The sequence below is a fragment of the Phodopus roborovskii genome, unplaced genomic scaffold, assembly GCF_943737965.1.
Source record: "Phodopus roborovskii unplaced genomic scaffold, PHOROB, whole genome shotgun sequence".
Taxonomy (NCBI): Eukaryota; Metazoa; Chordata; class Mammalia; order Rodentia; family Cricetidae; genus Phodopus; species Phodopus roborovskii.
Genome location: NW_026125506.1, coordinates 3,087,898 through 3,103,925, shown reverse-complemented (window position 1 = coordinate 3,103,925; position 16,028 = coordinate 3,087,898). Strand labels below are relative to the sequence as shown.

General features: G+C 53.2%; 2 protein-coding genes across 2 annotated transcripts in view; one reads left to right on the top strand and one right to left on the bottom strand.

Moving 5' to 3' along the window:
* Window positions 1–16,028, top strand: part of Sgsm1 (small G protein signaling modulator 1) — a 641,040-nt gene that overhangs the window by 327,124 nt on the left and 297,888 nt on the right. The window lies entirely within an intron of this gene.
* Wscd2 (WSC domain containing 2) overlaps window positions 1–16,028 on the bottom strand; it is a 38,430-nt gene that overhangs the window by 9,845 nt on the left and 12,557 nt on the right. The window contains exons 4-7 of the mRNA XM_051176442.1: window positions 9,445–9,566; window positions 7,801–7,975; window positions 4,542–4,706; window positions 446–646 (exon numbers count right to left, since the gene is read on the bottom strand). Of these exons, the coding sequence (XP_051032399.1) occupies window positions 446–646; window positions 4,542–4,706; window positions 7,801–7,975; window positions 9,445–9,566 (663 nt within the window). The remainder of the gene's footprint in view (window positions 1–445; window positions 647–4,541; window positions 4,707–7,800; window positions 7,976–9,444; window positions 9,567–16,028) is intronic.

Here is a 16,028-nt window from a genome sequence, read left to right as displayed (position 1 = left end):
GGGAGGACCCACAAACTCGTGCCGCCAATGTCATCTGGATGTCACCAGCAGTGCCATCATCACCAGAATGGGAGGCAGGGCTGCTGAGTAGAGAGCGTGGTCCCTTCCAGCCTCCCGCACCCCACCATTTTCTCGTCCCCCCCTAAGTCCAGAAATTGAGAGTTGTTCAATACAGTATAAGGGCCAGTGTTCCCGTTACAAGGGAGTCCCACTGCAAGGTCTGAACCCTGAGCTCCTGGGCTACATGGCTGGTGCTTTGGCTGTGGTCCCGTGGTGCCGCCGCTGCCCAGATATGCAGCCTTGCACAAGCTCTGGGTCCTTCTGAAGAGCTTCCTGCCGGTTACCCCATGCTGGCTACCTGCACCCCAGACCGCCCTGGGCCCTCCTGTCTGCCACCCCATGCGGGCCACCCTGCACCCCATACTGCCCCGGGCCCCTCCTGTACCTTTGCCTTTCCAGTGGGCATGGGCAGCAAAGCCTATGTGACCTCCATACTTGCGGTTGAACTCGGCCATGAGGGCCTTGTAGGGGTTTCGGATGAGCAGAATAGCTGCGTCGAAGGCCTCGATCTCCTTCTGGCCACTCTCATGGGTCTTGATGCAAATGGTCCTCCCACTGCGCCAGTGGTCTCTCTCGCCTTTGAACCCTGTCCCCAACCCCAGGCGAGAAGTAAGAAGCCGGGGAGGCAGGAAGCCGGGGAGGCAGGAAGCACACACCACCCCCCTCCTGCACCGCCTCAGGGCTGCTCACTCTCCTGACTCAGGCACTGATTCCTTCCCGCGTGTGTTCTGAGCACCCACATTGCTGAACCGTCCAGACAGAAGCAGAGCAGAGCCGTCCGGCTTCTGAGAGCGGCACCCATAAAACACAATGCCAGAGGGACTGAATTCGCAGCTGCTGTCGGTCAGCGCAGCAGCTGGAGAGTGAGCCGGGAGGGAACCGGCTGGGTGACTGTTCTGAACCCTGGCTACACCTCCACCCTCTGAGGTACAGACGTGGCCCCAGCCCAATTCATGAGCTTGTGGCATGTGGGAAGGCCTTCTGGGTAGGGATGCTCAATCTGAAAACTGAAGGAAGGTCAAGGAGGAAACCACTAGCCAAAGATAAGAAAGGTCAGGGGACCGCAGGTACCAAAGTCCTGGTGTGTGTGTGTGAGAGAGAGAGAGACAGAGACAGATAGAGGGAGGGACACCCTAGGATGGGTGGCTGAGAACACAGCCAGAGAGGGTCGAGGAGTCATACGATACAATCAGAGGCACCAAACCCTGTGTCCATCCACCGCCAAGATTCCCATGCTCTGAGGGTTTGGGCACTGGGGAAATCTTGAAGGTCAAGGGTGGCCTTCATGCTGTTTCTAGGACAGCGAGTGACCAAGACATCTCTAGGCCTCAGTTTCTCATCTGCTCCTTCTTCACACAGCCTTTGTGAGAAACTGGTAAGACACAGAGCAGGACTCTAATTAAAGGGTCTTAGGTGGCGGGGGTGTGGGGGTATGGGGGTGGGCCTTCTAATCCACCAGCGATGGAGCTGTGGTAAAGGATCTCTCTCCTGGGGACTGAGCTGCTCCCTGATGCCCCCCTATAATGATGGAGTGGATGAGCCAAAACAGACCTGTTACAGGAACGTAACACCAGCCACAGCAAATCCTGGGCTGAGAGGCCACGGGACCTTGCCAGGCCATGGGGTGCGGTGTCTTCTTGCTCAGCCCATGCGTATAATGTCTTATCTATAGCTTTTGAGGTGGATGGAGGTAAGGGCTGGCACCTAATCTAGTTCTAGGGGCCCAGAGAGAGAGCTGTGGCTGCCCTGGTAGGGCCTGTAGGCAGATGAGGCAGAAATGGAATGCCCTTTCCTGAATTCTGCTTCACCCAGGGGATGTTTGCTTGGCTAAGTCTTGGGATTAGATCAGTCTTGAAAATTTGGGCTGGCTTATATCTGTGACCAGATCTTTTTTTAAATTTAAGATTTATTTATTATTATGTATACAGTGTTCTGCCTGCTTGTGCGCCTGCAGGTCAGAAGAGGGCACCAGATCTCATTGTAGATGGTTGTAAGCCACCATGTGGGTGTTGGGAATTGAACCTAGGTCCTCTGGAAGAGCAGCCAGTGCTCTTAACCTCTCAGCCATCTATCTCTCCAGCCCCCAGATCTTTATCAACAGTTTTTGAGGCTCTCCGAGGCACAGTTCCCTGAGGGCACCGAGGATGAGGGGGTGGGGCTGGCCCTGGCTACAACCCCATGCCACACTTTGTACAGCCGGGCAAGGACTTCCCACCCGTGGCTTCATCTTGTCTTCACTGAAATGCGTTTTATCACAGGCCCAGCAATGGGGTGACACCAGAGAGGCTTTCAAGAACAGAAGTGACTCTCAGAGGAGAAAGTACGTCCTCGGAAAGATGGCGTCAGTTCCGGGTGTAGTGGAAGTCCCCATGCTCGGGAGCTGAGGCAGGTGGATTGGCATTGCCTGGAGATGCCGTGAAGACATCCTGGTTGTGGTGGGGACCCCATCTCTAGAAACCAAAACCAACGGAACAGTAACGAGAACTCCCCAGTCCCCCAAAGAAGGCCACCCCCATGTCTTAGGAGACCCGAGATGCTGTCTCTTCAATGCCATCATGCCATCAACCATGTTTGTGGAGATCAAAAATAAACAGACGAGATGAGCCATGACTGTCTACACATACCTACTCCAGAGTCTAAATTTTCACTCCACCCCCGGGGCGTTGGCCAGTAGACCGGGTAGGTGTTTAGCAGAACATATTCCAGAAGAAGTTTTGACTAGAAAGGAGCTTCGGGAGGACAACGGGCTGGGATTTCCTGAGGAGTGTTGCTCACCTGTCAGTAAGTCACAGGGAATTGCTGAATCCCCCTCCACCCCCACCCCCCGCTCTACACCCCAGGGCCACCGTTACCCAAATGTGGTGCATTTAAGTACTACTTTTTGAGAACCAGCGCAGGTATCTACTTATTTGGGGACCCTCAGGCATGTGGCCCTTAGGCTCTGAGGAGCTAGCAGAAGATTGTCCCAAGACATAGGGATAGTCCCCTCCTGGCACTATCTGGCTGTGTTCTTGGAAAATCTTTGTTCGATGCCAACTCCCCATGTTCCAGATGAAGAGCCCAAGGCTCGGGAGGCAAGGGGAGTCTGAGCCCAGTGTGCAAAGCGCCAAGAACTTTCAGACTGACAGCTCCACGGCTCTCTGAAGCCAGGAGGGAGTCGGCGGAGGAATAAATAGTACCGGGTGTCTAGGCAGCTGCTTCCCTTCCTTCCCTTCAAACCACCGAGGGGAAACAACCTCAGAATCCTTCTAACATGTCTTGGCAAAGTGGGGCTCACGGAACTGAACACGGGAGATGAAACCACTTTAGCTCCCTGGTCTCAGTGACCCCAGGGGCCCCTTCTCTGAGGGTGGAGCCTGTGCAGCCAGAGCAGTTAGGCTGGGCCTGCTGAGAATGACCTGTCCCCCAGCCACCAGCTCATAAAGACAGCACAGCACAGGCTCTGCTGAGGGTCTGGGTTCGAATCCTGACAGGTGCCTCACACATAGTAGGAGCTATTTCACACAGAGTAGGTGCTAAGTAAATGAGACCAGAAACCCAAACCAAATGCAGAGAGCTGGGATCGGAAGGCACAGGCCCCGTGTGCTTGCTAGTGTTTGTCAACTTGACACAAATTCAAGACACTCACAGAGAGGGAACCTCAGCTCAGGAATTCCCTCCAACAGGTTGGCCTATGGGTGCTGTCTTGATTAATAATTGATGGTTATGGGTCCAGCCCACTGTGGGTGGGGCCATCCCTGGGCTGGTGGTACTGGGTTCTATCAGAAAGCAGGCTGAGCAAGCCATGAGGAGCAAACCGGTGAGCAGCACCCTCCATGGCCTCTGCACCAGCTCCAGGCTGGCCTTGAACTCACAAAGATCCGCCTGCCTCTGCCTCCCGAGAGCTGGGATCAAAGGTGTGAGCCACCAGTGTCCGCTGCGTGTTTCTAATATAATGGTGCTCAGTAAAACACAATGAACAGCATCAAAATAAAGCCTGGCACACAGCAAATGCTGTAGGTAAGATGCCTGGTGAACAGTTGATACTCGATTTAAGTGCCCCGATGTAAACGCAGTTATTATACTAATATTGACAACACAGCTGTTGGTCAGTCAGTATCTGTGGTGAGGTGCCTAGCACACAGTAGGTGCTTAAGAAATTCCTGTGGCAACCTAAGTGGAGGAAAGTTACCGAGCACATCATAGGTGCTTAACAGATGTCAATTAGTCAGCAGCCTCAGGGGAGGTGCCGAGACAGGACACACAGGATGAGTGTGGCAGACCTAAAAGCATGCTGGGTGGTGCAGGACGCCCACCCCTCCCTCCTCACCCTCCCTCCCCACCCCTCCCTCTCCACCCTCCCTCCCCACCCCTCCCTCCCCACCCTGCCTCCCCACCCCTCCCTCTCCACCCTCCCTCCCCACCCTCCCTCCCCACCCCTCCCTCTCCACCCTCCCTCCCCACCCTCCCTCCCCACCCCTCCCTCCCCACCCCTCCCTCACCTTTGTTGTACAGAGAGCCATCGAAGTAGTAGCTGCCCGTGTAAAAGCCAGTGGCCAGCTCGATGAGATGGCGAGCCCACGTGTTGCCGGCACCGGGGAAGCTGGCCAGCGCGATGAGCTTCTTAGACTTGGCTGGGAGGAACCTTCGGTCCATGCAGCGATTGTCTGCAGGAGGACGGACAAGACAGGGGTCAGGGGTCAGCACAGTGTGCCCTGGAGATACAAAGTCATGTTTGGAAGAGCAGGGACACTCTGCTGCGCAGAGCACGCAGTGAGGATAGACAGAAGCCCGGCAGGGGACAAGCCCTCATCCTCAACTTGATGGGACAGAGAGCCCTGATGGGAGACGCCATTCTGTGAATATGTTTCTCATACTGGTTAATGAATAAAGCACTGTTGGCCAATAGGAAAGGAAGATAGGAGGGACTAGGAGACAAGGAGGAAAGAGGAAGGAGTAAGGAGGAGAGCCAAGATGGAGATTGGGAGAAAGCAGAATGCCAGCCGGCTCCCCGGTAAGAGAAATACATAGATCAGCAGAAATGGGTTAATACTTAAGACAGAGCTAGCCGATAAGAAACAAGTACCTGGCCAACAGCGTTATATCAAATAAAGAGTCTCTGTGTGTTATTTGGGGCTGGCGGCGCGGCGGCGGGACAAGACTGGCGGCGGGCGGAAAAACCTTACTCCTTACAAATGGCGCCCACGTGGCTAATAAGAACTTACACTTAAAATTTAACAAAAGCTTAAAAAAGGGTTTTAGAAACAAAAGAACAGAGACAAACAAGGTTTCTTGGTAACAGCATTTTTCTTGGTTGGACTCTGACTTTCGAGAGACAAGCAGATTGCGTGGCTCCTTTAAGAGAGGTTTCCTGACTCAGCATAATGGTTTTTAAGATGCACTGCTAACAATTTCTTGGTGTATATGAGAGCTGGTGGTGGCAGTGACCACATCTCCAGGCCTGCAACACGCTGCTGGGTGACAGCTTAGACCAAGGTGGTGAACACAGCTCTCACTGCTGGCAGTAAACCTGCTAGGGGCCCCCAGTCTCTTGGACAGGATTTTTATGCAAATCAGAAACAGGCACCCACTGCTTCCCTCTAGGGTGCTGGCGGCCTTGCATTTGCTATTGCTGCTGACACACCCATGCAGCGTCCAGCCTGTCCACCTAGGCACTGCTGCTTGGATGCCGTCTACCCGGAGATGTGCCGTTTGCTCTTCAGACTCCAGGGGGGTTGGGAATGGTCTTCCCATCGTGAGCTGAGGATTCTAACGCGGTATTTGGAGTTGTTTCTGAAGGCACATGCTTGGGACATAGGGTTGTGGCCAGTCCCGTAACCTTCTATCATCTGTAAAAACGGGCGCAGCCCTGCTCACTAGCTGATTGACGCCTTTACGTTACAGAATGAGCTGAGGCTTGGCCTGTGGCTGGTGCACAGGAGATGCTGGTGTAAGTCCTGGGGTTTCCTTAGGCTCTGTTCCAGCATGAGTACCCCACCCCACCCCAGCTTCCCTTTGAGATGCCCCAACCAAGAATAAAGGTTTATAGTCTGTCTTCAGGCAAGTCCCTCAGCTAGTCTGAGCTTCACATTCCCAGGGAAAGTTCCCACATCATAGGAGAGAAGAGGGGCGGGGGCGGAGGAGGGGAAGGGAGTATATATATGAAGGTCTTATTGTTGAGCCTGGTGTGGGAACTCAAGAAACTCATTATATCATCTCATCACCATTTTTATCATCAATACCCTCATCAATCACCACCACAATCAATACCACATCACGATCACCACCTTCATTACCAGTATAGCCACCCTCATTTACCATCACCACCATCAGCATCACTGCCATCATTATCATTATTCTACTGTGCCTCTCTGTTGCTATGATAAAACACTGGCCAAAGGAAAGTGTGTATTTGGCTTCCCATGTCCAAGAGAGCCAATCACTGAGGAACTTAAAGCAGGCACCTAAGCAGGACAAAAGGCAGGAACCATGGAGGAGAGCCATTAGTAGCTTTCCAGGGCTCGCTCAGTTTGCTTTCCTATGAAACCCACGATCATCAGCCCAGGTGTGGGACCACTCACAGTGGGCTGGCGCCTCTCACCTCAGTCATCAATAAAAAGAGTGTCTCACAGACTTGCCTATATGCAATCTGATGGGGAGAATTCCTCAGTTGAGATCCCCTCTTCCCACAGACATACCTAGGTTTGTATCAACTTGACAGAAACTAACTAGTGTAGTCATTCTCATCATCACGATCCACACCATGACCATCGTCACCATCACTACCATCATCAACACCACACCAAGACTGCCATCGCCATCATCATCATCACCGTCTTCATCAACACTGAATCACGACCATCATTGCCATCACAGTCATCATCACCATCTTCATCAGCACCCAATCACAACCATCATTGCCGTCACAGTCATCATAACCATCTTCATCAACACCCAATCACAACCATCATTGCCATCACAGTCATCATCACCATCTTCATCAGCACCCAATCACAACCATCATTGCCGTCACAGACATCATAACCGTCTTCATCAACACCCAATCACAACCATCATTGCTGTCACAGTCATCATCACCGTCTTCATCAACACCCAATCACAACCATCATTGCCGTCACAGTCATCATCACCGTCTTCATCAACACCCAATCACAACCATCATCACCACCAACCTTACCATCGTAGCCACTGTCATCATCGTCACTACACTTGCCACCCCCCCCCATAGGCAGGAGAGAGACAGACAGTGTGGGCTGTGCTGGCAGACAAGGAGAGGGATGGAAAGGCTGCTCGGGTCAGGGAGGGGAGGAAAGAGAGAGAAGGAAGAAGTTATAGACACATGGACGGGATCCCAGAACTGAAAAGGACCTTGGAGGCCAACCGTTTATAGCTTCACTTTCCAGATGGAGGAACGGAAGCCCAGGTGGGTGGTATGAGCTGTCCAGGATCACAAACTGGTCTGCGTTGGAGGAGAGGAGACTCAGGCCTCTTCCCACTCAGTCTTACTGCCTGTGCTAGCAACAAAGAACCACCAAGGGCCCCCAGTGATGGGGACAGACACAGCCATGAGAACCTCAGACACTTCCTCCGTCTTGCACCCAGGAGCCCTGAGCCTAGGCAACTTCGCCAGCCCAGCCCTCTGCCCTGTCATCAAGTCCCTTTCCTCGTTGCATGCTTTAGGAACCCGACTGGCCAAGGCACGTCTGGGAATGGAGGCTCTGCCGGGGCAGGCTGGCTTACCTTGGACCTGCGTCTGGTACACAATGAAGTGGCTGTGGGTACCGCAGCTCTCAAACTCTTCGGCACTACACTTCTGGGCACACAGCTGCTCGTCCTCCCGGTCATGAAGAGGGAATCGTGTAGTGGGAAACCCACAGTGGCAGGCGGTGCCAGCGAGAGCTGCCAGGGGGTATTCCTGGGCAATAGAGGAGAGGAAGAGTCATCCGGTCCTTGTCCTGCCCAGCCACCCTCCTTCTCAGACACCAGCATCTCTTCACCCTGGCACATGGCCTCCATTTCAGTACTTGTGCTATTAACTGCTCATCTGATCCCTCATTTGAAATAAGACCTCAGGATAAACTCGGCATCCGTAACCAGGAAGATCAACAGGGAAGCAGACTCCCACACTTTCCCACGCAGCAGAGGGAGGAGACCCGTAGAATGTACCAGCCCTCTCCATCTGCTGGCTCCACAATGAGGTTAAAACATTCTGGGCATTGAACACCTGGACCCTTTCCTTTCCCTCAGCGATCACCATAGCAACCCCTTACACAGCATTAGTACCACAATTAGGAATTGAAGTCACCTACAGCTGAGGGTGTGCAGGGCCTCTGCAGAGCCTTGCCAGCTCAATAAGACCCTCGAGTGTCCTAGGACGCAGGTATGTGCAGGGTGAGATGGGTCTCAGCCCCAGGGACACGGAATGGCTAGTGCTGGTAGTGAACTCTGCCTGCGCCCTGTCCCCTGCTGAGAGCGAGCCTGGGATCAGTGCCATCTTTTCTGGCAAAAGGGATTTGCCGAGGGTCAGCACTGTACTGACACTTTCCCCCGGAGCCCGTGAGAATCAGGGGGAGGGCGTGTCTCTTCCCATCCTGCACCCGTCTTTTGTGTGACAATGTCTAACTCTGTGCTGTAAACTGTCAATTGATTGTGTGTCCATGCGCATGCCATATGAACATGTAGCAGAAGACAACACACAGGAACCAGTTCTCTCCTTCCACTATGTGAGTCTTGGGAATCGAACTCAGGTCTTCAGGCTTGGTGGCAAGCCTTTCCCCACCGACTGACCCATCTTGTTGGCCCAAATCTGTGCTTTTAAACCGAAAGGATATATGTGCTCACACCCAAAGAAGCCTTGGGTTGTCTCCTTTGCCCCCCTGGTGGCCAGGTTATCTCTGTCTAGTTCGGCTCTTGTAAACAAGACACAGCCCGATTGCCCCCTGGTCATAGGTCCAGGAAGACTCAGGAGAGAAAACTGCACACCGCATCCACTAAGCTCCTGCTCCCACAGCTCTTTCCTCTTTCCAAGATATTTTATAGGAACTGCTTAGCGGCAGAGAGAAAGGCAACATGCACCTGGTCCCCACTGGGCCACCACTGATGATGTCACCTAACTAGGAGTGTTTACTATGTATGCTTCCTCAGGCATCCTCAACCTCACACTCCCTCACCATTAGGCACAAGCAGGTGACTCCTGTCACCCTGTGTGGCTCACCCCCCCCTGAATCCATGAACTAATGCATGCCTCTGCCTCATCACAGGTCATGACCTGTGAGCCCATCCACTCCACGTGACTGCTGCTTCTCCAGCCCCACACCCTGTTCCTTGGGTTTAATGCCACCCTGTCTTTGTACCCCGAGTGCTGCAAACAGCCCCGGCTGTTACCTTCTCTGTGCAGAGGTCCACGCACTTGTCCACCGACATGTTTGGCATGGCAGCTGTCACAGGCAAGGCCAGGGAGAGGTTGTTGGGTCGGCGGAAGCAGCCCCTGAACACCGCACTTCCATCTGAAGGTGTAGACAGAACTGTCAGACCTAGGGACGGCTAATCTCGATCATCAACCAATTAAAGCCCAAGTAGCCGGGCAAGCTTGCGAGGGATTTTCTTGACTGGATCACGAGAGGTGGGAGAGATCCACCCTGAGTCTGGGCCTCGCCTTTTGGGGGCAGCCCCCATACAAGGACATGGAAGAAGGAGACCACTGCTTGCTTGCCCTCACTCTCTCTGGCAAGTTCACCTACCCTGCCACTGAGGCATTTTCTTGCTGTTATTGGAACCCACTTCTTCAGGACACCAGTGTAGACTGAAGAACAGCAGCTCTCTAGTAATTTCCTGGGGCTTATGAGCTGGACCAGGACTGCTGGCTTCAAGCTTTGGGGACTGAACAGCTACCACACCCTTAACCTTTTCTGTAAGAAGACAGCCCTTGTTGGGTGACTTAGACCACCGCCTGTGTAAGTCCCTCCGATAAGTCCCCTTCTGGAAGGAAGATCTAGAAGGCTGCCCAGAGAAAGCGGGAATTCACATGAGGTTACACAGCAAGCCAAAGCAGAGAGGAAAAGAAGAGGCCTGTTCCCAGTGAATGAGCTCCGTATCCCAGGGGATCCTCCTCCCTGCCTTGGCATTCGTGTGAACAGGTGACTGAGGCGGGTACCCTGTGGGCCACCTTCGTTTTGGCATCCTTGCGCCTCATAATGGGACTGCCCCCATTCAAGGAACAGACACATGGCGTGCACGGTTTTTCACTGGCTTGCTTACCACTTAGCAATGGCAGGGCTCACTCCGCTTAGCTTACGACAAGGCTGAACCTAAGTTAACCTGCCAAGTGTGGGTCATACACCAGGAGCCCAGCATTTCCCAGTGGTCCTTAGAGCAGCCAGGTCAGCTTCCTTGCCTGCTGCCCTGAGACTGAGTACAAGGAGGCAGAGCTATGGAGTCCCAGCTGGGACATTAGGAGACTTCAAAGGGCAGGGGAGAGAATGAGGACTTTGTAGCTCAAGTGCTGAAAAAAAAAAAAATCTACTTTGTCGTGTAAGCAGCTGCTCACGCCTGGAGCCCAGGGAGGAAGGTTGAACAGGAAGCTGTGATTTCAGATTAGGCGAGGGCTGCAGAGTCTCAAAGGGACAGAGACAGCGACTGTGGGAACATAGTGCAGAGGGCATTGGGCTGAGAATCAGCTCCAGCAGCAGACAGTCTCCTGGAGGTAGGATGTTCCCACTGAGCCCCCGGGGAAGGCTGCAGAGCCCCGTAGAAGGTCCGGGAGCCTTCTAAGTCAGCAAGAAAAGTGTCCAGCCAACTCTCAGGAGTCTGGAGAGCCCGATGGAGGCCATCTCTGTCTTTCAATGGCTGTCCACTACAGCTTGGCCAGCTGGACACTGAACATCCCAGGGGTAGCTGGGACCTGTGTCTTCCCATTGACTTCTTTCCCCAGTCACAAGACTGTCTGCCTAGTGTTTCTTAGATTTGAAAATAAAACAGAGTTGGTCAGTGGCTCCCTTCAGCCTTTCTGTGGCATAGAAATATCTGGATTTCCATAGGACTAAGATGATGTTTTCATGTTGGGGGAAAAAAATCTCCAGAGTTCAGCGCGAAGGGGATCACCTAGATGGACGGGTGTGGACGCGCGACTGATCTGGGTGAGTGGGTGTAGACGGTCATCTTCACTTTTCACTGAGCCTCGGTTTTGCTCATCTGTGGATGAGGTTGACATCTCCCCCACTTGTGGGCATGGAGGCCTGGGACTAAGCAGAGCTTCTGCTAGTGTCCTTTAATATGCATGCCCATCCCAGGGCAGGATGAGGGTAGCCAGACACAGCAACTTCCCCAGGAGCCATTCTCAGCCAGACATGGGTAAGAGCCAGGGAATAAATACGCCAGCCTTGTGTCCCTTAGGCAGGTCACCTCTGAAGCCTGTCTAGTGCTGTGTTCCGGAGAGTCCCAGAGGGCCAAGGGAAGTCTCTTCATGAGTGCCTGCCTGGGTCCCTAAAGACTTCACTGCTCCCAATCTTGCTCCTCCATTCCCCAGCAGGTGCCACCAGCCACCTTGTATCTGGAGAGACAGTGTAAGGACTCTTAAGGAAGGATCCCTTACAGATGCCAGGGTCACACCCTTCCCCCTGGCCACAGATGGAGCGACATCCCCAGTCATGTTCCACCACAGACAGCCCTTACCAAAGAGCAGTCATGGTGACTGTACCGGCGGCTTTCCGTGTGCACCACGGTGTCAGGCGCATCCCGTGCAGAGCAGGCTTTTGTCCCAGCCGTCTGGCACAACAATGGTGTTTTCCCACACCCCGCTGCTCCACATGAGCTGCACCCAGTGCTAGGGCGGGGCTCCCGAGACCCCACGCCAGCCACACTTATTTCCCAGAATTCTTCACAGGCTCCACAGCAGGATCCTGAGGCGGTTGCCGAAGGCTGTGCCCCACATTTTGACAGTGTCAGTTCTGTCGGGGACAAGCATGACCCCAGTAGCTTGAACTTTTTACTAGAAAGAGCTGAGCGGAGCAATGGCGTGTTGGTATTCTTTGCTAGGGGCAGGTGTGAGAGCCTCTGAAGTCTTGTCCCTTCATTGTTCTGGTGCGTCACAAAAAAAAAAAAAAAAAAAAAAAAAAATGGTGAGTGTCACCCGGCACAGGCTCAGAGGCAGATGTGGAGGAATCCTTCTTGGTCAGAAAGAGGCCACCACCCCCTGGGTAATTAGACCAAGTTCCATTGCATTAAAGACGCTGGTTAGGGACGCTGCTAGCGGGAAGCTGTTCTCAGCCAATGAGCTACCTACAGTCAGAGAGACACTGAATTACACCAAGAGCCTCCCTGTCCAAGTTCAAGGAAGCTATTTTTATACATCACCAGAAGGTCCTGTGGATGTTGGAAATGCAGGTAGCTTGAACCAGGCAGTTCTCAGAGCAAAGCTGGGGACTCTGTTAGGAGCAGTGTGCACCATGCTGATGCTGTCCAGATCCTCAGGCACTCTGTGATGGCCTGGTGATGGCTGGGGTTGTCCCTAATTTACAGTCAACACTTAGAGGCTCAGAACAGATCTGTAGACTGGCCAGAGTCTGTGTAGTAAAGAAAAATTGGGGTGGAAAATCCATGGCAGTGCCGTGTCCGCCTGCTCACTCCCCTTTGCGAATTTTGCATAGAGAAGCTCCAGCCGAGTCCACCTGTTGTGAGAGTCTGGCTGAGAAGGAGCTGGCAAGGTCCATCCAAAGAGACGTGAGTTTCCTGGACCAGCCGGAGGTCGGAGTGGCAGGAAGTGAGTGGAAGGCACAAACCACACAGAATTCTCCTTCCAGCTCTCCAAGATGGGAATCTCCAGAGCTAGCAATCGTGGACAGAATTCACTACCCCAGCTCAGAGGGATTTGCTGGATTCTTCAGTGTTGTTGTGAATTTCATAATGCCTCATCAAGGTAGGAGAGAGGGCAAAGGGGAGAGGGGGACCTAGAGGGGGGTGGAGCAGGGGTGAGAGGGAGCCGGGGGTGGGTGGGGGAGGGAGAGGGAGAGGGAGAGGAAAGGGCTGAGTCCAGGGAAAGTTTGGAGGCAGTCACAGGGTTTGAATCGCACCAGAGGGCAGTCAGCACCATGGACAGCCACACAGGGCGGTCTGGGAACTCCTCCCAGTACAATCTTCACCTAAATCCTGCAAGCATCTTTCAGGCAGGCACATTCTCTTGTGACCTACTATAAGATCACAATGTTCTCCAATCACCAGCTGGTCTGTCCCTCGGGGAGAAAGCTAAACTCGATGGCACATTTAGCAAACTGGTGTGACAAATGTAGTCTCACCAAGATAGCCAGTTTCTTAGTTCTTGTGCACCGAAAGTGAATCTGTGTGCCCCAGAATGGTGTGTTAAGGTATAACAGCAGGGCACCTGCAGAGATAGGCCACACCCACCTCTGGATGTCTTCACTGCTTGCCATAGGAACAAGCGACCCCCTCACAGGCTCATCTGAGTGGCGCTCGGGAATTAAATGCTCCCCTAGGATCTTCTGATTGGAAGTGTTCTGTATGTTTTCTCAAGAGACTCTGCAAGCCAGCCAAGTCTTGTTTCTGCCCTCTCCACTTCCCGAAAAGGTCACTCACTCCCTCACCCGAGTCACCCACGCTAAGCTGGCCGTGAGCCAGTGACCTGGATGACACACCTTTCTGAGCTATTTGTGGATAAAGCAGATCCCAGGTCTGGGAGTCAAGGGTGCTTTGGAATCAGGGCAGAGGCAGCAGAGATGTCATGAGTTTTAGAGCCAGAAGGCAAAAGGGGTCAGGGGAGGAAGGAGTGAGTCGAAACTGAGTCCTTGTAGCAGTGATGTTCCAATGAGTGAGTCAGAAACCTGTTTCCAGCTGTTCTCGGTCCACAGAAGGCACCGTGGCATTAGAAAGATGTGCCCATCGCACCCCTGATGTGCATCTCTTTGCCTAGATTTCCCTGTATCACCCGTCCCAGGTGAATCCACTCCCCAGGTTCCTTGGCAGTGTGTCTCAAATCTGGGCGTCCTTTCCTTCTCCGCCAGAGAAAGCCTCATCCACCGTTAGAGGACCCCACCAAATGTGCTCCCAGGGTGTTCCATGCTCCCAGGGTGTTCCATCCACAAGTGTGTGATGGAGACAGATGAAGAGGATTATTTCAACAAGACACTCGATGAAACTGGATTGTTGCTCCTGGCTGAACGCCGGCTTTCTGGCTAATCCGGACTCTTAAGAGGAGCATGGCATTCAAGTGTCCCCTTGGCTCTTCAGGCAGCCTCTGCCGTCTGCTGTGCTTACTCCCGTGGCTGAACCAACCCGACTGGCATCCAACTGTTACCCCAGGATTATGGCTTCCTGAGAAGAGAGGCTATACCTCCCACACTGCATCTACATCATAAAAGTACACAGTGCCCTGCCTCAGCTTCTCCATATGCTACCCTGCTGGCTGTGGAGTGGGAGCCTAGTAGGCATCCTAGCTGGACATCTGGTCAACCACCTGTCTTCTTACCTACACATCATCCACTCTAGTCTCAAGGGAAGCAGCCTTGTGGCTTGGGCTTTCCTTTAGTTCTGTGGTGGAAGGCTTCACACCTTGAATACCACACTCTCGTGGCCAGAGGATGCAGAGCTCTTCTCTCAGTAGAAATGACTCCTATCTCTTTTGGGGCATGACACAACCCAAAGATGCTTCTCTCAGGCAGTATGGTGGCCCACGCAGGACACTTTCACTATCACAGAGATGGGCAGGATGAGTGGGGAGGATGCATCCCAGCCGGCCAGTCCTCCTTACACAAGAGATCCTCACCATCTCTGCGTGCTACACATCTCACCCAACTGAGAAACTTTTGGTTTAAGTGTCACACTAGAGAGCTGAGGGTCATGGTGTCCAGATTATCTAGTTAGCAAGACACAGGACCTAAATCTTTCCCACCCATCCCAGGTGCATCCACAAGCAGCAGCAGCAGCAGCATCTCTAAGGGACCACAGCACTTTGAGGCCATCTCTTTAGATGGTCAATGTGTCACCATTTTAACGACTTGATACCAGAATAAATGAAGTCAACTGTGAGATGGAGCATCTGCCACTTAGGGCCTTGTTGCACCAATGGTCAGATCCAAGCCCACCGCACGGGTTCTCCCCAGCTGAGATTTCCCACCCCTGTGCTTTGACAGCTGGCTCCTCAGACCTGAACTGAGGTGACTGAGGCAGATGACATAACCAGCACATTTGCAAACTGGTGGCATGCTCAGCCCTGTTAGCTGCAGGCGGAGCTTGCACGCGGCCGCCAAAGTTCGGGATCTCAAGCCCTATGCATATTACCAAGTGATGGATTGTTATAGAGACAGCCACAGAGAAGATACCCTGTCCTCACAGACAACCGGGCATGGAGCTCCTGCCAAACACACCTGTGCAGTCTTGCCTTGCTGTACCAAGGATGGGGGCTATGGGCCCACGGGCTGGAGTAGCCTATGGGCACCTTAGGGGTATAGAACTCAGCTGTGCCTGGTAGCTTAGACCTGTCACCCCAGCTGAGGCATGTGGAGGCTGAGGCAGTGGCTTCACAAGTTCAAGACTGCCTGGGATACAGACTGGGTTTAAGGCTGAAAATAAGTGGTGTAGAGAAGAGTTACCTAGCATATTTGAGATCTCTGGTTCCATTCCCCTGCACTGTAAAAGCCAAAACCAAAACCAGACACGGTCACAGTAGTTTGAAAAAAAGTTCTCCATCATCTCAGGCGCTGAACACTTGGCTCCCCAGATGGTGCTATCTGGGGAGGTTCTGGGGGGACGGGTACAGCCTTGTGTGAGGAACTATGTCACTGGGGGTGGACTTTGGGAGTCTTTTGTTAGTGTTTGCTGTTTTCTTGAGATAGGGTCTCAGTCTGCAGCCCTGGCTGTTCTGGCGCAGTCTCTACACTAGGCTGGCCTTGAACTCAGGGATCCGCCTGCCTCTGCCTTCCCAGTGTTGGGGTTAAAGGCGTGCGCTGTCACACCCAGCC